The following is a 21684-nucleotide window of genomic DNA, read 5'->3' as shown; positions in this document are numbered from 1 at the left end:
AAAAAAAAAAAAAAAAAAAAAAAAAAAAAAAGATATATATATATATAAAGTTTTCATAGCTTAAAAAAAACCATTGAATTTCAAAATTTTAATTAATATTTATTATTTTTTTTAAGAACTCCAAAAACACCTTTAAATTTTTTTAAAAAATTAAAAAATTTGTAAATAATAATAAATTATGAACGACAATTTTCGTCTATATATTGATAGTAAGATTTTTTTTTATAAAATTTAGAGGTGTTAATGCTATTTTTAAAATTTTATAGACGATTATTTTTTATTTTTTATTTTTTATTTTTAAATTAAAAAATAGTAATGATTTTTTTTTGTTTAAGAATATTAAAAAATATATATTATTTTTATTAATTTAGAAATTAAAAAAAAAAAATGATAACTTTATAAGGTAACATTGTTTTGGTTTAATCAAGTTTGTCAATTTCCCCAAATCTTCTCTCTTTCTTCTTTCTCAATTGATTCAGGGGATTCAAACATTCTCTTTCTTCTCTCTCTCTCTCTACACTTCACGTTTCCCTTTCAATCTTCTTCATCTTCGTCTTTAATCTCCACTTTTCTCTGTAATTCCGCCATTAAAATTTGCAGCTTCTTTTCGCTCTCGCCGCTCCAACTCGATACTCATTTCTTGCCACTCTTCTCCCGACAGATTCGCCCACACTGATGATGACTCCCATCGGGATTATTTTGAAGCTTCGTTTCTCGTCACAGGTTCTTAATCTTTCACTTGGCTACTTTTTTGTTTTACTTTGATGTTTGTTGCAATTGCCGATCGAATCGATGGGGTGTTTTGTGATTTCTGTGTTTGTTTGTGTATTACTGACTATTAGAGACTATCAATCACTATCGAATGTGGAAGAAGAGGTTTCAAGAGGATGCGAGTTTCAATCAGAGAGAATCGCGTGTCAATTCCCATTCACTTGGATTGGGGTTTTTTAGACGTTTTCGAAGCCCTACTGTGTTTCTCAAGATTTCTTGCAATGGTGACTTTCTACTGCCAATTGTCGTGGGTATGTTGGAGAAAAACTGTGACGTGATTGGGTTTTGTGTTTTCTTATGAATTTGTCAAAAAGAAGCTGCAAATTTTGGACTTGGTTTGCAGGGGAATATGCTATTGAGAAACTTATAGATTGTCAGCTTGGGATTGAAAATGGGGTGGGTTTTCTCTGGTTTTGTTCTTCATATATATATATATATATTCATATATGTATACCTACCTTGTTGTTGGTATTAATTCTTAAATGGTCACATATTACAGGATGCTCCTGATCTCTTCCAGTTTATACAAGACCTCATTGTGAAAGTTGGCTATCAAGTATGAACTGACTTCTAACATACTGAATAAATATATGCTTAGGATTTATTGTTTATCAGTCTTTGATGGGGAGGATTTGTGAAATAAATGTTTTTTTCGAGAGTTCAATAAGAAGGGGTTTGAACTCTTGACCTCTTAGTCGAGGATATATGTCTTAACCAGTTGAGCGATGCTTGAGCTAACGTTTGTGACATTATTGTTGAGAACATTAGGATGGAGTTTTTTTTTTTTTTTTTTTCAGATTTTGATTCTTCACTAGCTTGAAAAATGAATTGTTGCTTGCTGCTACCATACATGGAAGAATATATACATGGCTTGTTAGTTTTTTCCTATACAAGAACCAATGAGCTGCAAAAATCTGCTAGTTTTAATGTTGCTTTGCGATGTATGTTTACCTGATAGGACAAGCTTATGCTCGAGCAAGAATATTAGTGTCTTTGCCCATTTGTGAGATCCCACATCCGTTGGAGAGGGGAATGAAACATTCCTTATAAGGGTGTGGAAATCTCTCCCTAGCAGATGTGTTTTAGAATCGTGAGGCTGACGGCGATACATAATGGGCCAAAACGGACATCGAGCAATGTGCCAGTGAGGACGTTGGGCCCCTAAGGGGGGTCGATTACGAGATTCCACATCCGTTGGAAAAGGGAACAAAGCATTCCTCATAAGAGTGTGGAAACCTCTCCCTAACAGACGCGTTTTAAAATTGTGAGGCTGACGGTGATACGTAACAAGTGAAAGCGGACAATATATGCTAGCGGTGGACTTGGGCTGTTAAACCTTTGCTTTCCAGGAATTATATAATTTGGGATTTAATTATTCATCTAGTCATAGAATTATTTTCTCTAAGATAGATTATGGGTGGGCAGTGATTACTGATAGGAACCCTCCTTCTTTGACTTGTTTCTTTAATGTAATTGAGGATGAAAATTTAGAAGCACTGCACAGTTTCTGAATAAATCATTTGTACTTCTCATGTTCATTTCCTTTTTTGATAACCATGAAAAGGGGTTTAGAGCAATAATCTAATGCCATTTTATATTATCACGAGATAGGTCACCACAGCGAGAATTACTGAACGAGTGATGAACACTTACTTCGCCCGGCTCTTCTTGAAAAAGGTTAGCTCATATAAACTCATTCACAATCAGCCAATACATTTTTAGAAGTTCTCAATACATGCCTTGTCTATCTATTATCATCTGCAGGATGGGGAAAATGAAACGTTAAGTGTGGATGCACGTCCCTCAGACGCCCTAAACGTTGCATATCGATGTAAGGTAGATATTCTACCACTAACTGCTGGGATCCTTGCCGAACTTCTAGTCGCTAGAATGACTTGGATTCTTTACTTTGCACCCTCTCTGCCCGATTTCATTCTCTTGACCGAAATAGTTTCTTACTTCACTGTAAGTTTGCTGCTCACGGTGTTTTTCGGTATAACAAATGTGCAGATACCTGTACTTGTTAGTAAGCAGATTGTCTATGAGGATGCCATTAGAGTTAATTATGGGTTTGGAAGAGTGCGTGAGAGGAAATCATGTTACGACGTTCTACTCGACAGGTAGAAGTGCATGTATTGTTTGCTATTTGATGAACATCTTTTCTTGATATCCAAAAACAATCATGTTCGTTTCGATCAGTGCTGCTGATGGTCCGGATTTCTTGTCCGAGGAACTCGATATGCTGAAGAATATGAAAATGGCTATTTACGAAGAACGGTACAAAGATGCAGGTATCTATCCAAACATTTTGTTCTTTATCATGTTTCTACAAATGAGTGTATTTATTTATAAACTCATGTTTGTTTCCTTCAGCCTTGTGGAGGGATAAATTAACAAAGCTTCGCAAGTCCGAACACGAGGAGTAACTCTGTGTAATCGACTGCTCTAGGAGGTATTGTCGTGTACACGACAACATGTGTCTTCGTTTTTCTGATACTGCACCCTAAACAGGGCGACACGTTTCGGTCTCTTGGAACATACAATTCAGCATTGGATGAATTGGCAACGCTGAGCAAAGCGATGCGCATCCGTGCAGAAAAATTTCGATAGTTATGGTCGTCGGGCTGTACAGTTACAGTTGAGAGAGTATGTAAATATTACATTTGGGTAGCTAATGTGTTGTATCTCTTGATATGAATGAGGTGGAAATGGCTGATATTCTTTTTACATAGCGAGCTGTAAGTTTGTAAGGTTGCAGAGAATGCTAATGTGAAAAGGATCCTTTTGTATGTCCTAACAAAGTCTCATTCCTTTGATCCTTTTTTCAGTTCTAGAGAGCGTTTTCTATTCGGAGCGAAAAAGTACACGATAGATCAGCCAGACCGAACTAGAACCGAGATTTGGAATTTGCGCTCACGTGCTTTTAACTTAATACTTTTCGGCACCTAAGCCCTATGAATCGAGTTCAACACCTACTTGTGGTACAGATCCGAATTAGCAAGATAAATTGTCGCTTAAAGAAAAATTTACGAAGAAGAGAAGTTGAAAAACCGTTGATTACCGTAAAATTCTAACCTAGCTTACCATATGAAAATTATGCATTAATAAATTTCAAAATATAAATAAATAAATAAAAATTAAAATAATTCAATTATTAATAAAGATTATAGGTTAATATTTAAAAATAACCAATAAAAAAAATAAAACCCTAAAAAATAGTTTTTTTTTTTTTTTATTTTAATTTTTTCTTGCCATAAAAAAAATAATGTGGGCGGGTGGAGATATTTTAATGCAATGGCAATATCCAAGATGGCAATTTTATATAGTTAATGTGGGCCCCAGATGACTAGACGCCGAGTGTACCTGATGACGTGTCAAAGTCTCTCTCTTCTTTCCACCTCTTTCGCGGCAGCCTTTTCCACTTCACAGAAAGCTTCTTCATCTGTCTCCCAAGTTGATCCCAATTCCCAATTCCCAATTCCTATGTACAATTCTTCAATCATTCCTCGTTCCCCTTTTTTTCTTTAACTTTCTTTCCTCCCTCCTTTTGATTTTCCTTCGGAGATTTTCTTGGATTCACTGATCTTTTCGTTCTGTGTCTTCTCATCAATGCCGATCGAAGAAGATGTTGAGAGTTGCGGTAGCAGAGCTACGAACTCCTCTTCTCCCCATGCGACCTCCAGGCATCATCGCCAGAAGCTCGAGGTTTATACCGAAGTGCTCCGACGGATTCAGGAATCCAATTTTCATGAGGCGAATCTACCTGGGTTTGATGATGAGCTTTGGCTCCACTTCAATCGCCTCCCTGCTCGGTATCTTCCCTGCCCTAGTCCTTCGTTTTGGGTTTTGTGGGAATTTCTTGTAGGTCATTGGTCTATGATATTTTATGTAACTCTCAATCTTGAAAGGAGTGTTCAAATTATGCTATGCCCAGGTTGGGAAATGTGTTAAATAGAATCCGAGTTGAAGGTACATTGACTTTTTTTTAGCAAATTCTAACTATGTTCATGGAAGAGCTTAATTGAGAAATTTCAGTACATTTGGAGTAACTTTGAAAATTTCAACAGATAAAGGATCAAATTCAGAATTATCCAGGAGAGTAGGAAACATTCCCTATATTTAGCCTTTTGTTTTATTATGTTATTTTTAAATGGTTTATCAAGTGTGGGAGTTGGAAGTGTTGAGCATAATCTAGCCAGGATTTGTGTGGTTGCGGATTGTTTAGAGGATCAGTTCTTGAGTACGTTGTTTGGATTACAAATTCATCTCTTATTTTTGTTGGTTTATCGGAATTTATGATCACGTTTTTATTGGATTTCCAGAGCACTCCCGTATTTGTTAAGTTCCTGATTCTTGCTGTATAGATACGCATTGGATGTGAATGTCGACAGGGCGGAAGATGTACTCACACATAAGAGATTACTTCAATTGGCTGTAGACCCTGCTAAACGACCTGTATTTGAAGTTCGTCCTGTGCAGGTCAAAGTGCATTCCACTGCATGAACCCTGCTGAGCTAGATTTTATATAGCATCGTATCTTTATCTCGATCTTCTTCATAATGCAGGTTTATCCTTCTGCCAATGAAAACCTTTTCAATTCTTCTTGTTTGGATCCTTCAATGATGGAAGATGCTCAGAGCTCTTTTAATTGTTCTATCAAACATGGGTGCGGCTCAGTAATGTTCTTCCGTACATATGTTTTTACAAATATGTCCTGATTCTAGTTTTTGTTATGGTGCTCGTCCATTTACTCTCTCTCTAGGAACCATCCACCTCCAACCTTTGGTTCTTCACCTAGTCTTGAAGCACGTGCACTTCAGGCCATTAAGTATGGGGTTGAAGATAGGGACAGTGCCCTAAACGCAATGCCTTGCTTTTCTCGGTGAGGAAAAAAGAATTTATCTATACTGAGCTTTATGAAATGGTAAAAAATTAGAATGTTGATCTAGCTATTCATTTTCAACAGTGTTTCTGTATAGAACACTTAAGAGAGGAGAGAGATTTCACCTTCAAATATATCAATATATTGTCTACTGAATGACCTTTTTCTTGGCCAGCTTCTTCTTTCTCTGATTGAAATTTTGGCTGCTTAAGCCTTTCCTTCTTTTCAATTTATTGTCCATCTGATTCTATATAATCTCCAAGTAGCAGTGAGATTAACAGCATATTATAAAGCTAATGCCACGCACAACAATAACAATCTTCTTTAACGTTAGTTATCTGCTTTTGACTCATGGATGTTTTTGTAACATATTGTTTCATTCTACCATTGAAAATTTATAGGCCAATGCATGAGATCACGTTTGCAACAACTGACAAGCCTAAACTCCTTAGTCAGGTATCTGACCTATTTAATCACTTGAAGCCATAGTTTATGAAGTGTGTTAAATAGAACTTCAATACATTTTCACCTACTTGGAACCATCATGTTTGCTCTATGCTGCTACCAGTTTGATAGACCACCACGACCAAGATTTTCTAATATTGCATGTCTACCCGCCAACAAATTTTACTATTTCCTTCACGAGCATGTACAAAGACGAGATATACTTTAAGCTCATCATAAGTTGGGATCTGGGACTATATAATTTGATGTGCCTGCATTTGCTATTTAATAGGACTTTCCGCATTTTAGTTTTTTATACTGTGTAATTATTCCTCAAACATTGCTCCTTTCCTAGTACCTCTCAACAAATTAGATTACAACAGACTAACCATTTAATAACTACTAACTGACTATAACAGCTTTACAACTTACAGAAACAATTCCTGGTGATCTACCGTAACATGTAATTTGAATGAATTCTTGACTGCTACCTTAAAAAAGTTGGTTTGGTGGTGTCCATGGCATTCTTGATAAGCCATAAGTATTTATAACAAAAACTCAATATCAACGAGATATTTAGGTTGCTGGGGTTATATTTTCCTTTATTATCACACCCTTCACTGGTTGATAGAAAGTTTTGTGGTTCTGGTCAGTTAACTTCCCTACTGGCTGATGTTGGACTTAACATACAAGAAGCTCATGCTTTCTCCTCTGTTGATGGTTTCTCTCTGGATGTTTTTGTCATTGATGGTTGGCCTTATGAGGTAAGATCTGAATTTTAGGCATGTAAACTTTTGTGGAACTTTTTCACCATTTCACTTTTTGACCAATATTCTGAAGTTCACAAGAGCAATTCATTCTAACATCTTATACTGTTTATTTCATTCATCTTTTATATCAATCTTTTTCATATTTAACTACTTGAATATTTGAAAATCTAGGAAACTGAGGAGCTTAAAAGGGCATTAGAAAAAGAAGTTTCAAATTTCAAGGTATCTTCTTTTTATTATTTGAATGAACGTCAATGTTTGCTGATACATTCTTAGTTTTTTTTTTTTTTTTTCTTTTTCTCTTTAATTTCTTTAATGTCCCCGAAATGGGATGCAGGAGCAGTGTTGGTCAGAAAAGCAGTCCAGTCCTGCTTTGGGTAAGCATGACCAGAATAGAGTTGAATCTTTTCCTAGTTGTGTTGAAATACCTACTGATGGTACTGATGTCTGGGAAATTGACGCCAGACAACTAAAATTTGAGAATAAAGTTGGATCCGGGTCATATGGGGACCTGTAAGTTTGATCTAATTATAACATATGATTGTTAACTTATAAAAAACTTGTTAACATATCCTTATCCTAATATTCCTTCCCTCTCCTCTCAAGGTATCGAGGCACGTATTGTAGTCAAGAAGTAGCTATTAAAGTACTGAAGCCTGAGCGTATTAATGAAGAGATGCTCAAAGAATTCTCTCAAGAAGTTTATATAATGAGGTTTGTCTATATTGTTATTAACACCATCGTGCTTTAGAAGAACATATGGTATGACCTTGAAAGACAACATAGGATGGAGTGGGTTTTAGGCTCAAAATATAGCAATCAGAAAAGGTAGGTCTTAGATATTTTACACTTTCAAGTTCTAATTGAATTTAAGATTTAAGTTCATCTGTTTCTTTCTAAATCTTTAGTCTTCAAAATAGTGCATCTACTTGGGAAGAGATGTTTCTGGGCTTAGAATCATAAATTTTTGTTACGGTCGAGGTAAAATATTGGCATGCCCCTGATATCATATATGGTAATATAAAAAACAACATACTGATTCAAAGGAGGATTGTACAATGGAGGATATTCATCTCTTATCATCTTAAAGGAGAAAAAGCAAGGATTCATTTCTGATTGGTTGAATGGAGGAACATTATGCGAAGTGTCGGGAAATGTCAGCCTAATGAAAAGCTAAATTTTAGGTCTTTCAAAAGAAGAGTGGCATTTTCAAATATGTTTTAAGAAACTCATTTACTTTATCTTCCATTGGTATCCCTTAGTATTCCTCTCCAAAAAATTTGCCACTTAAAAATTCCCACATTGATCTTGAAGATAGATGGGTCCAGAGTCTCATTCATAAGCTTGAGTGTTTACAGTTCTGAAAGTGATTGAGAGTAAGCTAAAGCTAGAAAGAAAGGCTAAGACAGAGAGGACAGGAGTGCAGCAACGAGACTGTGGACTCAGAAAAAACCCATATAAGCACTTGAAGCAATTTATATTAATAGATTCCAAATGTTTCTTTCACAAGATGCGCACCTACTTGGAGACAATTAATGCTGGATGAAGTCTTTTCTTATTATACTAATGCCTGATATCCTATTTTTTTTCAGGAAAGTTCGGCACAAAAATGTTGTTCAATTAATTGGTGCTTGTACTAAACCTCCAAAACTTTGCATCGTGACCGGTGAGCTATGATAATTGATAAGTAAATTACGTGATGTTGTAACCTGTTACTTCCAGAAATCTTGTTTCTTACTGTTATCAAAAGTTCTGTATGGAGTTGCAATGGGATATTAGCTGAAACAATTCCCTTGTAAATGTATATTGTGATATGTTCCTTACAAATTTGTGTGTGTATGTGTGTATTTTCCCCGAAAATTACTTTCACGCACACACCCTGATTTTCATGATATAGTTTTTCATTTGTTTCTCCTCGATTGATTATTCCTCATCTTTTATTTTTTACAGAGTTTATGTCGAGAGGAAGTATATATGACTTCCTTCATAAGCAAAGAGGAGCATTTAACCTTATATCTCTACTTAAAGTAGCCATTGATATTTCACGAGGGATGAATTATTTGCACCAAAATAATATAATCCACCGAGACCTCAAGACTGCCAATCTTCTGATGGATGAAAACATGGTGAGAGAACTTCATAAAACTGTGAGAATGAGAAATCTTCATCAATTTATAGCCATTCATGCTCACCCATTAATGTTGTTGAATATTCTTTTGAAAATTACCTCACTGTTGCATGTACTCATGTCTTTTAATAATTATTAATCCTGTTTGTGAATGTGTCTATTCTTGTTTGTATTTTTTTTTATAAGCATTTATACTCATGTTTTGTGCCTTTAAGTGCACAATCATGCATGAGCGTGCCTGTTTGTATTAAGCATGGCATATTATCTTACGATTTAGAAAAAAGACAAGAATACAGAAAGAAAAGATTGCAAAAGAATATTTGCATTCACATTGTTAAAGTCCTAGATTCTTCAATTCAGGTCGTTAAGGTTGCTGATTTTGGAGTCGCCAGAGTTCAAGCTCAATCTGGAGTGATGACAGCTGAAACTGGAACATACCGGTGGATGGCTCCTGAAGTATGTATTTTTCGTTAATTTCTCATTCCTTGCATATCTTTTTAACCACTCCAAATGAAATGTACCATACAGGATACATAAGAACGACCCAAATATAGTATCATATCCATCATATGCTTGTGTAAGATTGCTGTGTGCAATCTGGTTCAACCTAGCTTTGATTATTATGCCCTTTTAAGACTTGGATATGTCTGTTATTCCTGTGAGGTATACTAGGACAAGTTGGGCTTAGCTGGCAGTCCGATGCATTTTCTATCATATCTTGCTTTCTTTCACTCATTAAATTATAAACTAGAATTTGCATATTGATCTTGCCATCATCGTCAAGAGTGATGACCATGATGAATCTTAAAACACCAAGGACTGCAAGGTGCAATTGATAGCACGGCTTTAGATGGAGCAGAGTTGTTAGCAAGGGTATATCGAACCACGATGACATTAAATGTTCTGCTTTTATTCTTGAGCTAAACTCACAACAGCACAACTTTTCAATTAATTGACTGTTAACTGGACAAGAGTTTAACTCGAATGAAGTTTGGTTAGTAGCATTTATCGAATTGTTGGGCTAGTCTGTTGCTTCTAGATTCTGAAGAATGTGCCATTGTTCTTCCTTGTGATGAATATTTTTTATCTCAAGGTTATTGAGCATAAACCATACGACCAGAAGGCAGATGTTTTCAGTTTTGGAATAGCCTTGTGGGAGCTTTTAACTGGAGAAGTAAGCAGCTGATTCTTTTGAGCATTCACTTAAATCTTTATGTCTGTCCATTTTAGTATTAATTATGACATCTCTCTTGCTGTTTTATTGTATGACAAGATTCCTTACTCATCTATGACCCCATTACAAGCAGCTGTTGGTGTGGTCCAGAAGGTATAGACATCGATTTCTTGATCGATATTACCATCACTGCAACTAAAACGTTTTAATTATTAACCGATGTGGTTTGACAGAGACTGCGCCCAGTAATACCCAAGAACACCCATCCCGTTCTTGCCGAACTTCTTGAGAGATGCTGGCGACAGGATCCAACCGAACGTCCAAACTTCACTGAAATTTTAGAGATCCTCAAGCAGATTGCTGACCAGGTACGTAAACTCATTAGACATGTCTGACATGTTGAATTATGAAAAGTTTCTCAGCGAGATGCGATTTAAGCAGGTCGAAAACAACGGGGAACATCGACGCAAGAAAGACAAGTTATCTGGTGCGTTTTTCTCAGCCTTCAAAAAGGGGTACCACTGAATGAACAGGAGCTTAGCCAGGGGTGAAAAATGGTGCTGGTAATCAGTAACACACACCCCACAAGAAAAAGAGAAGGAAAATGTTCAGACCTTCATTTTCATTTGCCTTCTTTTGTGTCCATATTTCCTTCCTTAGCCTAACAGCTATATATATATATTGAAAGAGCCCTTCTCTGTCTGTGGCTTAACCCATAGCATGTTGTATTATATCTTATTTAAGAACAATACATCTGAATGTAGAATCCTGCCTTCTTTCTATCTTCATTCTTTTCTTTACCATGGTTAATGTAATCCACTTTTATGAACTTTGATTCTGAAAGGCTTACAACGATTGTCGTAATAGACGATCGAGTTGTACTCGTCTTGTTCATCTCAAGAGAATCGTGCCAAAACTGAGTGCAAAGCACTCTAGAAATACAGATTAATGACCAAAATAGGATCATTACCAAAATAAGATCATAAATGTAACCGTTCAAGCCCATCACTATTAGATATTGTTTTTTCGGACTTTCTTTTTAGGGCTTCTCTTCAAGGTTTTTAAAACCCGTGTGTTAGGGAGAGGTTTCCATATCTTTATAAGGAATGTTTCATTTCCCTCTCCAACCAACGTCAGATTTCACAATTCATCCCCTTGGGAGCCCAATGTCTTTGCTGGTACACTTTGCTCAAATTCACTACGGACAGATATGGTCCTCTTTAAACTTTTCTTTTTGGACTTAGGTTTTTTAAATATTGCTAGAGAGAAGTTTCCACATCCTAAAGAATGATTCANATATCTTTATAAGGAATGTTTCATTTCCCTCTCCAACCAACGTAAGATTTCACAATTCATCCCCTTGGGAGCCCAATGTATTTGCTGGTACACTTTGCTCAAATTCACTACGGACAGATATGGTCCTCTTTAAACTTTTCTTTTTGAACTTAGGTTTTTTAAATATTGCTAGAGAGAAGTTTCCACATCCTAAAGAATGATTCATTCTCCTCTCTAACCGATGTGGGATCTCACAATAAAACAAGGAGAAAGAAACAAAGAGAAACGTCTAGATATTACCGAACCACAAACAATTAAGAATAGGATTCTCAATGAAGTTAGCCACATTGTTGACTNGTGGGATCTCACAATAAAACAAGGAGAAAGAAACAAAGAGAAAAAGACGTCTAGATATTACCGAACCACAAACAATTATAGAATAGGATTCATCAATTATAGAATAGGATTCTCAATGAAGTTAGCCACATTGTTGACCAACAGACATATAGGATTATTTTGTGTTGTAAAAGCATCTGCTAATGTAAACGATACCTTTCTATTCAGTTTTGAAGGAACAATGATGCCATTTGGAGGAAGCTTCAACAATCAGACTCCTCACTGTATCTGCTCACAAGCTGGCGAGTCCGAACCCGAACTTGCAATCGAGCCAATGTATGCATGAACTGAAGAGCTATGCGTGCCTGTCTCCTCGCGCACACCCCTCGAGCCAGCGCTTGCAGCTTCACCAAGCTTCTTAGTGCTCGAAATGCTCGTCTTGCCTGAAGAACAATAAATGATTAAATGTATGAAATATTTTGGGATGCAAAACAGGTAAAAGGGAAGTAAAGTGTCATGATAAGATATAATACAAGATGGCCTCTGAAACAAGTTTGGATTTTGATGGCTGCCACTTCCTCTAAACACAAAGCTTTCTTTTGGAAACTTGGAACAATTGAATCATAAACAATTTCATCTTGTTGTTGTTCTTCTTCTGCATTTGTCTGCAGAAAAACAATGTCTCTGTTGCCTTTTCTACTCAACCTCCTTCTGACTCTTCTAAACCAGTTTCTTGTAATCCCCATTGTTCTTCTTGTTCTTCAGCTCCGATAATGGTGGCTTGAGTTCTGATGATCTTTAGTGGAAATTAAGGTTACAAGAAAGTGGGAGATGTGCGCAGCATGTTTGTTTTGAAATGACCAAAATTTGATGCTCTGTCCCAAATCCAACAACGTGGAGGGATGTTCCTCTTTTTCTCACTCTCTTATAGGACAAAGTTTTTAATTATTATGGTTTGTTTGAGATGACTTTGGTCGGTGAGTGAATAACGTGGCTGTCGGTTTTATATTAAAGAAAGTAGGAGAACGAGATTACATTGTATTTTAACCGTGAATATAATAGTTGGGTTAATCTGTAACAGCACAAGCTTTCCGTTAGTAGATATTGTCCGTTTTGACCTGTTACGTATTTGGACTGTTACATAATCATTCTATGTTACGTATTTGGACTGTTACATAATCATTCTATGTTACGTATTTGGACGGTTACATAATCATTCTATGTTACGTATTTGGATTTTACATAATCAAGATATTGGCACGTAGAAATCCTAGATCTTTAAGAATATATAAAAGTCAATTAGGACTCTCATTTCAACAACTTTGAACGATTATTCAAACTTTATTATTGAATAGTCATTGTTCATCTTTTGTTCTTAGTTTTTCAGTCACGATTTCAAGTTTTCTCGTGGTGATAACTCAAATGTGTACCTTTTTTATTCATTCTTCTCGATACGCCTTTGATTATTATTGTTATTTGTAGAAGAAAATAACGAAAAAAATGACTCTTTTAACCCTTGATTCAGTTCCAGAATTCATTGAAATTAAAGTGGTAGGAAGATACTACCTTATTATTAATTTAAAATGCACTCTATGTATACATTACATAGATATCAATTCACAATCCTTAACCAATCCCAGGCACCTTAACAACAACATCATTGATATTGACATCAACCCAAACTCGTGAACAATCAAAGTTCAAAATTCTCGGGCTCCCAGCTAGAATCTTGTGTGCTTTCACGTTAGGATTCTCCTTCTCAATGATCCTAGCAGCAGTAGAATACTCTACGAAAACAAGCTCGGGCCATTGATCTTTTCCTACAGTTTTTTAGGACATTACAAAAAATTATTCCATAATCTTAGAAGAAGATAGAACTGAATCAAACAAAGAAAAGAACACATACCGGGAGGACATTCAGACATCTTGATCTCTTTGATTCGGTGTTCTTCGATTTGGGTTTGAATATGGGTTAGAGGGGAGAGTATTTATAGCCATTTAATGAACTTTGAACCTCATAAGCTTACAAGTTTGGCTGCCTGACTTTTGTAGTTTCTTGCCTTGTTCATTGTTTGGGATAAAAATGGGATAAGCATCTTTGACTATGGAGGCCGTTTCGAGGTCTTTTGTAACATATGTGATATTGTTTGGAACGGGTTGGTTTAAATATCATCCTTCCTTCCTTGTTTTGTTCTAATTTGTTTGTCGGTTGTACCTACCAACTGTCTTACGAAAAATAAATGGGGTAGTGACGAGATTATATTCTCTCTCCCGCCTCACCCTATAATATATATATATATATATATATTAGTATATTAAAAAAATAGTTGGAGATGGCTTCTCCATCTCCGTCTCCGCTCAATTCCCCGCCTCACCCTATTTAAAAATTATTTTATGGTATATTAAATAAGTTGTAGCTACTGAGATGGGGAAGGCTTCTCTGTCCCGTTCTACCTCCTGGACATCTTTACTTTCACATATGAAAATTTTTGTTTTGTTATCTAATTTCTCCCTATATTTTAACGACTTATTTTTATTTTTAAAATTTAAATAAATAATTTAACTAAGAATTTAAATATTTATTTAAGAAAAAAAATGAAATTATTAAATTTTATAATCTTAATATCTCTCTCCAAATTCTTTCAATTTTTTTATTTATTGATTTTGAATATTATTTTAGTTAAAAAAAAAACTATTAAATAAATTGGAGTTGGGAGATAAGGATGATCTAAATGTTTTATTTTATTATTATTTATTTATTTATTTTGAAAAAGTCGATTTCAAAGATGATGGCTGGTGTCCACAGACAAGGCTTAATTAATTATTGGAGGCTATTTTCATAAATAACTATATTTTTTTTTGGCTTATCTTCAACTTGACAATTATATTATTTTATTTTTATTAGTTTTAACATGAGTTCGGTTTTTATTTATTTATTTATTTATTTATTTTAAATCACCAAAATAGTATTTTTTAAGTTCAATTTTAAATTGCAAAATAAAATAATAATAATAATAATAAATAAATAAAAAACCAATGATAATTTTTAAAAATATTTTTTGCAAAAATTATATACTTGTTTCTGTAATTTTTTTTAATTTCTTAAAAATACATTAGAATTTTAAGTCAAATTTTAAAATTTTTAAAATTACTTTTTTTTTTAATTTGAGTTTGACTTAAAAAAAAATATTTTTGAAAATTAGTTGCAACAATAATGTTTATATATTAAAAAAAAAAATTGATTTTATAAAAAATGAGTTTAACCGATATTAAAAAGCAGAGGTGTCATGTGGGGAGGGAAGGATGGTAACAGAATATTCCTATGTGACGAAAACCTTGACCCTGGTCCGCGCCATTTTATCGGCCACCATGATCTTCATTTCTTCCCACCTTTGTTAAAAAATCGATTCAATTCAATTCAATTATTCATTCTTTGTTCTTAATTTATTTTCCAAATCTCGTTCACCAATTCATCTCCACCAAATCCGTTCAATCCATCCTTATCCATATCCGTAGTTTGCCCTAACTGTGATCTGCACGCTACTCCCTTTTTCCTTCTGATTCTTATCGGAGTTCTTCAACTATGTCCGCTCAGGTTCAGCCTCCTCCGCCGGAGCAAAACCAACTCGAGAAGTTCGATGTCTTCAAGATCAAAGGCAGAGACAAACAGTGCCGCCGGATTCTCCGCATCGTCGGAAAATTCTTTCCAGGTTTTCGATTTCTCTCTCATTCTTATTTTCGTCGATGAAATTGAATTTTCGTCGTCTTTTTTACTACTGAGTTTGAATGTCCTCTCAACGAATATCTATATGTTTGCGTTACTATGCTCTGTTTCTGTTTTCTTGTTGTTTTTTTCTTATTCATGAAATTGAATTTATGTCATTGTCTTAAGCGCGTAGTGTGAGTTTGAATGCGTGCTCAAGAAGCATCTGTTTATTTGACCTAATCTGCTTTGATTCGATTTTCCTGCTCTTTTTCGTCGATGAAATTGAATTTCCGTTGTCTCTTTTGATCATCAGCGCGCACTGTGAGTTTGAATTTGCTCAAGAAGCAACTACATATTGTCTTACTCTGCTCTGATTTTATGTTCTTTCTCTGTTCTGATTCTAGTTTCGTTCTATTTTCGTCGATGAAATTGAAAATGAAGTATCTGCGTAATTTGAACTACTAATGCTCCGATTCTAATTTCTTGCTATTTTAATCGATGAGATTGAATACTGATCATCTTTTCTGATAATCAGCGCGGACTGTGAGTTTGAATGTGGTGAAAAATCATCTGGAGGAGAAGATCTTCCCTAGGCTTAAGAACAAGCGTTTCACGATCCTGTACTTTCACACCAGCGTTCAAAGGAGCCAAAATTTCCCCGGAATCGCCGCTCTCCGATCGATCTATGACGCAATTCCGGCCGCCGTCAAGGCTAATCTGGAAGCCGTGTATTTCGTTCACCCAGACCTCCAAGCCAGGCTCTTCCTCGCCACTCTCGGCCGCATTTTCTTCACCAGCGAGTACTATTTTCTAACCTTTTTCCTTGAATCAATTTCAATTTTCCCCCAATTTTCTTGAACATGGTAATCAATTTCACACGTACGAAACGTCAAATCCACATTTTAATTTTAATTTTTTATAAAAAAAAAACGTAAAATGTATTTTTTTGTAATTTTAAATAAGCTGATAATGTATGGGCTGACCCTTTTCTTTTAGAAAAACACATCTGAGGGAAAAAAAAAAAAAAAAAAAAAAAAGTATTTTTGGACTCCACAGAAATAGTTGGATGTAAAATTATATTTATGCCCTTACTCGCTAAATAAAATAAAAAAAGAGTAGAAATAATTGATTTTTTTTTTTTTTTAAACTTATTATTAATGGGGGTAATATTTGAATGTGATAGGGTGTATGGTAAGGTGAGGTACGTGAGTAGGATTGGTCTGCTGTGGGAACATGTAAGGAGGAACGAAATTGAGGTTCCAGAATTCATTTATGATCATGATGAAGATCTTGAGTACCGTCCGATGATGGACTATGGTCAAGAGAGTGACCATCCTAGGGTTTACGGTGCACCCTCAATGGAATCCCACGTGTACTCCATGAGGTGCATTTCGTAGAGAAAAGCTCTTCTGGGTTCCACTGGGTCCTAAAATGGGCCTTGTTTTAATGGCTTTGTCTTAATTGCTTTTCCTTTTTGGATACCAACACCAAGATGTGCTTGTGTGTATATATGTGCATCTCTTTCTCTTTTTCCTTTTGGAAAGTGGTTGTATATAGTTTTAATATTTGTTTTAATTTTAAGTTCGACATGAATATCTTCTTCTCTCGCCTCCTTTTAGGTCGGTAGAACAAAAGATTTGAACCTTTGATCTTCTGTTCGGACTTATATACTTTGTTAGTTTAGTTAGATTCATGTAATGATAAACTTAAGAAGACATTATTTTGTTCTTCGTTTTTATTAAGAACAACTTAGATATACTACAAAATTCAAAATCGAAAGGCTTACTCTAAAATTTTTGGACATCATAATTTTGGAAAAGGTGGCAAAAGATAGTCTCAGGCTCTAATCATCATTAATTCTTAGAACGAGGAGCAGCCATGGTTGGTTGCTTAGTTAGAAAGCTTTTAAGTTTGAGAAATCTGAGTTAGATGATGTTTAACTCTATAAATCTCTTTATATAAAAGAAGAGACGGTTCAAAAGGTAAGAATTTGAAAGTCCATCCAAATCCCTGCCCTCGTCCTCGTCCCTGTCGATCTTGACACCCTACCATTGAAATTTTTCGACTACAACAGAACTCTCCAAATGAGATCTAGTGATTTCACGTCGAAATTGAATGGTGAACTCGACCCATTTTCATAAATTACACGACTCGACTGACTCCATTTTCATGAAAAACTCAATGTTTGTGTTAGATGTCCATTTAACTTAGAGGATCACCACATTGGAGTCTCGACCTTAAATAGGGTAGAAAAATCTTATCTAAATTGAAAATAGAGAACGGATAGAAAGAGTTTTGTCCTTGTTGGTTAAACTTGAATTATATTCTCAATTCTTTACCCTGCGAGTGAGAATCTCGTAAGAATCAGAATTAGAAAGCCTTCCACATTCCTATCCCTTTATAGACATCTCTACTGAAACTTAACACATTAACGTTCAATTATTATAAGAGCTTAATGTTATTTGAAATCGAAAAGGGACCACTATTATGTGTACCAAACAACAAATGAACATGTGCTGTCAACTCGTCCTTCACTCCTTGTGTGATTTTTAAAAAAAATATGTGCACCATAATAAGTATACCAACGTATGGTTGTTAATGTAAATAGACTCATCAAAACTTCGTAACCACAAATGCATGTAGAAGAGTACTGTTAAGTTGGTTATCCATGGTTGAACCTAATACGCCCTATTAATTATTCGGCTTGACCTCTTTCTTCTATGATTGATTTTGATACGAGTTATAAGCATTCATTATGAATATTTTAACATGCACAAATATCGTTGTGATTAAAACTTAGCTAAGTGGCTAAGTTATTTCATAGGTCCAAAAAAATTGACTCGAATTCGATTGATAACCCTAAAAGAGGCATGGTCAAACCCTTAAAGACCTCTAGGACCGACGAAGAAGTGGTAGACCAAGAGATTGACATGCACAGGACCAATAATTGATTGCCCAAGTCTCAGTTTCCAGTTCCCTAGATTCAAGACATGGCTAAAGGTAGTAGTTTGATAGTTGAAGGAGAATGAGAGTTACAGGTCAGATGTCAACCCCTATCAATAGTCATCGTTCTTGCACAAGGCCTGTGCACCATATGCACCATAAGAGATAAAAAAAATGTATGTCAAAGTGAAAACACTTGTTACATCGGTTCTACAACCTGATAGGTTGACAAGCTTGATAAAACCAACATTGCATCAAACCGGTCAGATGCCATCAACCACAAGAGAAAGAAGCTAAAAGATGGGAAGGCAAAAAATCAGCCTGACACGAGTTGTAAAAAAAATCAAAAACTAAATGGAAGACATGAAGAATATTGAGAATTGTTAGAGTCTCAGATTCAGAAGATCATAAATGAATACATAAGTAAGAGACACTATTTCCATTAATTAAATTTAGAAAACCTTCTCGAATAAGCCGCTCGTCGACTCTCCGATGCATGAAAAAATTAATATTTTATATTATTTAGAAAAAAATATTTAAAAGATATACCACCCATTAATATATATCTATATATATAGATATATAGATATAGTATTTTATTGGCCTAACAACTAACCCAAAAGCAAATGTCAGCCCAACCAATATAATTGGTCTCTCTATTCATAAATCCCACCGCCTCTTTAACACAGACTGAGTCAATGCCCGAGTCGAACAACCCGCCGCCGTCCTGCAGCATGCCGCTGGCTCTAAAAATCACGGCGGTTGCTCTCGTAGCCACAGCCGTCGTCTTTTACAAACTCGACCCTTTCGACCCGGCTTCGCTGCCGGCGGAGGAGCTGAGTCGGGCGGTGGAAGCGGTGGAGGAGTGCAACGGTAGGATGCTGCAGGGGGCGGAGAGGGTCGGGGTAGCGGAGCTGAAGGCACCGGAGGACTTTGCTTATGACTCGGATTTGGGACTCGTTTACACGGGAGATTCGGATGGGTGGTTGAAGCGAGTTAGATTGAATGACTCGGCGGTGGAGAAATGGGCGTTCACCGGCGGCCGCCCTCTCGGTGTCGCTTTGGGACATGACGGCTCTGTTTTTGTCGCCGACGCTGACAAGGTACGACACTGTAAATTTCTCTTTTATGTTCTTTCCGTTAACTTACGGTTTAGTTCATCCAATAAAGCCAGAATTTTGGAAATAATTCCAATAATGCAATTATGTAGATGAATTTCTAATTTTAAGGTTATAAAAATTAAACTTTAATTTTTTCAAATTTACTTATTTATTTTTGCGAGTCAAAAAATTTTATTTTTAACTTGTCAAATTCTAATAAATTAAAGATATGTTTACGATATAAAATTAATAAAATTTTAGAAAATAACAAAATTTAGATTTTTTTTTAAATTTATGATTTTGACAATATTATTTCATGATTAATTTGTGCACTATCAAATTTTATTTTATTAAAATTAATGAGTTTAAGAAAAATTATATATTTTTTTAGGTAAATTAGCAAAAATTAAAATTTTTATTTAAATTTTATTCTATTTTATTTTTATTTTTTTTAGTTGAGGATATCAACCTCCAATATATATATCTTAATAATTTTTTGCAATTATAAAAAAAGAAATTAATTTTTGTCACCAAATGAAAATTAACTATTTTATTTTATTTTTCCGAAAATGCCCTTGGGAATAAAGTTAACGGCGTTTGGTTATGAAAATTTGATGCAGGGGCTGTTGAAGGTGAGCAAAGAGGGAGTGGTGGAGACCTTAACCACGGAGGCCGGCGGCCTAAAATTCCAGCTGACCGACGGCGTCGATGTGGCCGACGACGGCACGGTTTATTTCACCGACGCTTCGTCTAAATATCGACTCCATAATTTCATCTTCGATATGTTAGAAGGCAGGCCGCTTGGTCGACTCTTACGCTACGATCCAACCACTAAAACCACCGAACTTCTCGTAGGAGACCTCTATTTTGCCAATGGCGTCGTGGTCGCTCCCAGCCAAGACTTCGTCGTCTTCTGCGAAACTCCGCTGTACGTATTCTTTGATTGTTTGAATAAATCTATCGAACATAAAATTGATAGTCTTCGATCCTTGAAAATTGCAGGAGAAGATGTAGAAAATATTACATTGCCGGAGATCGCAAAGGAAGCATTGAGAAATTCGTAGATAACTTACCAGGAACGCCAGACAACATCAAATATGACGGCCATGGTCATTTTTGGATTGGACTTGCGACGGTAATTTGTTGAGAACTTTTGACTAATTTAGGGAATGACCGTGAGTTTATCAGAAATGAATACATCTCTCTTGGTACAAGGCATTCTGTGAAGCCCAAAACAAAGTCATGAGAATTTATGCTCAAGGTGGATAATATCATATCATTGTGGAGGGTCGTGATTCCTAACATGATATCAGAGTCATGCCCTTAAGTTTACAATGTCAATAGAATTCTCAAGTATCGAACAAAGAAGTTGTGAGTCTCGAAAGTGTAGTCAAAAGTGACTCGATTATCGAACAAAGGGTATACTTTGTTCGAGAACTTTAGAAAAGGAGTCGAGTCTCGATTAAAGGGAAACTGTTCGAGGGCACCCTCCATAGGCCTCAGGGATCCTTTTGAGAAGCCCAAAATAGTCATATTCAAAGTAGATAATATCATGCTATTGTAGTTCATAAAATTAACGGTTGAATTTGTAGGAGATGACGAGTTTTTGGTACCTTGCTCTGAAATATCCGGTGATAAGGAAGATAATGGCGATAACGAGGAGGCACGGGTGGCGGCCGAACTTGGAGAAGAACGGCGGCGCTGTGGCCGTGAATCTTGAAGGGAAACAAGTTGGTTGGTATTATGATTACGGATTGTCGATGATAACCACCGGATTGAAGATTAAAAACCATCTCTACTGTGGATCTTTCGTGTTTCCCGGCATTCTTCGCCTGAATTTGGACCGGTATCCTGCTCGAACCGCCGGTTGCCCATGGTCCAACTCTGGTGACCTGTAAGAAAATGACACGTACCGACCATTTATGTTCTACATAAATAATAATTAATAATAACAGTAATTTTTAATACCGACTATTTGGAAATTAATTTAATTAAAAATAAAATTCAAACTTTTGAATTTTAATTAGTCTATGGTTTGATTATTAAAGCTGCGTGTTATAATTAAATTTGAATTAAAAAATTTTGAAAAATTTATTTTATAATTAAATTTGAATTAAAAAATTTTGAAAAATTTATTTCCATATCAACGTCAAAG

At 35.5% G+C, this 21684-nt stretch overlaps 5 protein-coding genes and 1 long non-coding RNA gene across 9 annotated transcripts; 4 read left to right on the top strand and 2 right to left on the bottom strand.

Moving 5' to 3' along the window:
* The first annotated feature begins 461 nt into the window (after window positions 1-461).
* Window positions 462-3585, top strand: LOC111800565 (bifunctional nuclease 2-like). Of its 2 annotated transcripts, XM_023684318.1 has the most exons (9): window positions 462-723; window positions 843-1022; window positions 1115-1167; window positions 1271-1327; window positions 2383-2448; window positions 2536-2607; window positions 2782-2891; window positions 2971-3062; window positions 3145-3585. In XM_023684318.1, exons 2-9 carry the CDS (start codon window positions 863-865, stop codon window positions 3195-3197), a joined length of 663 nt encoding a protein of 220 aa, XP_023540086.1. In that variant the 5' UTR covers window positions 462-723; window positions 843-862; the 3' UTR covers window positions 3198-3585. The 2 variants fall into 2 exon arrangements, with proteins under 2 accessions (XP_023540086.1, XP_023540085.1); XM_023684317.1 differs by lacking the exon at window positions 1115-1167.
* A 603-nt stretch (window positions 3586-4188) lies between these two features.
* LOC111800564 (serine/threonine-protein kinase STY17-like) lies at window positions 4189-10957 on the top strand. 3 transcript variants are annotated; one of them, XM_023684315.1, is made up of 16 exons: window positions 4189-4583; window positions 5136-5250; window positions 5337-5437; window positions 5534-5653; window positions 6055-6109; window positions 6751-6861; window positions 7039-7089; window positions 7211-7380; window positions 7474-7581; window positions 8460-8533; window positions 8818-8993; window positions 9356-9451; window positions 10089-10169; window positions 10269-10322; window positions 10403-10537; window positions 10611-10957. In XM_023684315.1, exons 1-16 carry the CDS (start codon window positions 4381-4383, stop codon window positions 10692-10694), a joined length of 1734 nt encoding a protein of 577 aa, XP_023540083.1. In that variant the 5' UTR covers window positions 4189-4380; the 3' UTR covers window positions 10695-10957. The 3 variants fall into 3 exon arrangements, with proteins under 3 accessions (XP_023540083.1, XP_023540082.1, XP_023540084.1); XM_023684314.1 differs by having other exon boundaries at window positions 7205-7380; XM_023684316.1 differs by having other exon boundaries at window positions 4496-4583; window positions 5094-5250; window positions 7205-7380.
* Window positions 10958-11948: 991 nt separating this feature from the next.
* Window positions 11949-12549, bottom strand: LOC111800563 (protein IQ-DOMAIN 1). Its single transcript, XM_023684313.1, has 2 exons — window positions 12314-12549; window positions 11949-12223 (listed from the first exon to the last, which is right to left on the bottom strand). Exons 1-2 carry the CDS (start codon window positions 12524-12526, stop codon window positions 12044-12046), a joined length of 393 nt encoding a protein of 130 aa, XP_023540081.1. The 5' UTR covers window positions 12527-12549; the 3' UTR covers window positions 11949-12043.
* Window positions 12550-13296: 747 nt separating this feature from the next.
* Window positions 13297-13796, bottom strand: LOC111800562. The gene is made up of 2 exons (XR_002815996.1): window positions 13687-13796; window positions 13297-13600 (listed from the first exon to the last, which is right to left on the bottom strand). It is a non-coding gene; the product is annotated as an uncharacterized LOC111800562 (long non-coding RNA).
* Window positions 13797-15074: 1278 nt separating this feature from the next.
* Window positions 15075-17079, top strand: LOC111800561 (ganglioside-induced differentiation-associated protein 2-like). Its single transcript, XM_023684311.1, has 3 exons — window positions 15075-15490; window positions 16022-16286; window positions 16670-17079. The coding sequence occupies exons 1-3, from the start codon at window positions 15364-15366 to the stop codon at window positions 16881-16883; spliced, it is 606 nt and encodes a 201-aa protein (XP_023540079.1). The 5' UTR covers window positions 15075-15363; the 3' UTR covers window positions 16884-17079.
* Window positions 17080-19044: 1965 nt separating this feature from the next.
* Window positions 19045-21494, top strand: LOC111800560 (protein STRICTOSIDINE SYNTHASE-LIKE 6-like). The gene is made up of 4 exons (XM_023684310.1): window positions 19045-19532; window positions 20150-20457; window positions 20532-20664; window positions 21122-21494. The coding sequence occupies exons 1-4, from the start codon at window positions 19128-19130 to the stop codon at window positions 21425-21427; spliced, it is 1152 nt and encodes a 383-aa protein (XP_023540078.1). The 5' UTR covers window positions 19045-19127; the 3' UTR covers window positions 21428-21494.
* Window positions 21495-21684: the final 190 nt, after the last annotated feature.

The sequence above is a fragment of the Cucurbita pepo genome, chromosome LG08, assembly GCF_002806865.2.
Source record: "Cucurbita pepo subsp. pepo cultivar mu-cu-16 chromosome LG08, ASM280686v2, whole genome shotgun sequence".
Classification (NCBI taxonomy): Eukaryota; Viridiplantae; Streptophyta; class Magnoliopsida; order Cucurbitales; family Cucurbitaceae; genus Cucurbita; species Cucurbita pepo.
The sequence above is the reverse complement of the archived record's forward strand: the minus strand, read 5'-3'. Positions and strand labels throughout refer to the sequence as shown.

What these genes read in the sequence shown, in the direction of transcription:
- LOC111800564 (XM_023684314.1), top strand. Translation starts at nt 4,381, where the DNA reads ATGCCGATCGAAGAAGATGTTGAGAGTTGCGGTAGCAGAGCTACGAAC. An exon ending in TTGATGGTTGGCCTTATGAG is followed by an intron (nt 6,862 to 7,038) that starts GTAAGATCTGAA and finishes TTGAAAATCTAG; the next exon opens with GAAACTGAGGAGCTTAAAAG. An exon ending in CAAGAAGTTTATATAATGAG is followed by an intron (nt 7,582 to 8,459) that starts GTTTGTCTATAT and finishes ATTTTTTTTCAG; the next exon opens with GAAAGTTCGGCACAAAAATG.
- LOC111800565 (XM_023684317.1), top strand. Translation starts at nt 676, where the DNA reads ATGATGACTCCCATCGGGATTATTTTGAAGCTTCGTTTCTCGTCACAG. An exon ending in TTGTGAAAGTTGGCTATCAA is followed by an intron (nt 1,328 to 2,382) that starts GTATGAACTGAC and finishes ATCACGAGATAG; the next exon opens with GTCACCACAGCGAGAATTAC. An exon ending in CCCGGCTCTTCTTGAAAAAG is followed by an intron (nt 2,449 to 2,535) that starts GTTAGCTCATAT and finishes TATCATCTGCAG; the next exon opens with GATGGGGAAAATGAAACGTT.
- LOC111800560 (XM_023684310.1), top strand. Translation starts at nt 19,128, where the DNA reads ATGCCCGAGTCGAACAACCCGCCGCCGTCCTGCAGCATGCCGCTGGCT. An exon ending in TTGTCGCCGACGCTGACAAG is followed by an intron (nt 19,533 to 20,149) that starts GTACGACACTGT and finishes AATTTGATGCAG; the next exon opens with GGGCTGTTGAAGGTGAGCAA. An exon ending in GTCTTCTGCGAAACTCCGCT is followed by an intron (nt 20,458 to 20,531) that starts GTACGTATTCTT and finishes TGAAAATTGCAG; the next exon opens with GAGAAGATGTAGAAAATATT.
- LOC111800563 (XM_023684313.1), bottom strand. Translation starts at nt 12,526, where the DNA reads ATGGGGATTACAAGAAACTGGTTTAGAAGAGTCAGAAGGAGGTTGAGT. An exon ending in CTTGTTTCAGAGGCCATCTT is followed by an intron (nt 12,224 to 12,313) that starts GTATTATATCTT and finishes ATTGTTCTTCAG; the next exon opens with GCAAGACGAGCATTTCGAGC.
- LOC111800561 (XM_023684311.1), top strand. Translation starts at nt 15,364, where the DNA reads ATGTCCGCTCAGGTTCAGCCTCCTCCGCCGGAGCAAAACCAACTCGAG. An exon ending in CGTCGGAAAATTCTTTCCAG is followed by an intron (nt 15,491 to 16,021) that starts GTTTTCGATTTC and finishes TCTGATAATCAG; the next exon opens with CGCGGACTGTGAGTTTGAAT. An exon ending in CGCATTTTCTTCACCAGCGA is followed by an intron (nt 16,287 to 16,669) that starts GTACTATTTTCT and finishes TGAATGTGATAG; the next exon opens with GGTGTATGGTAAGGTGAGGT.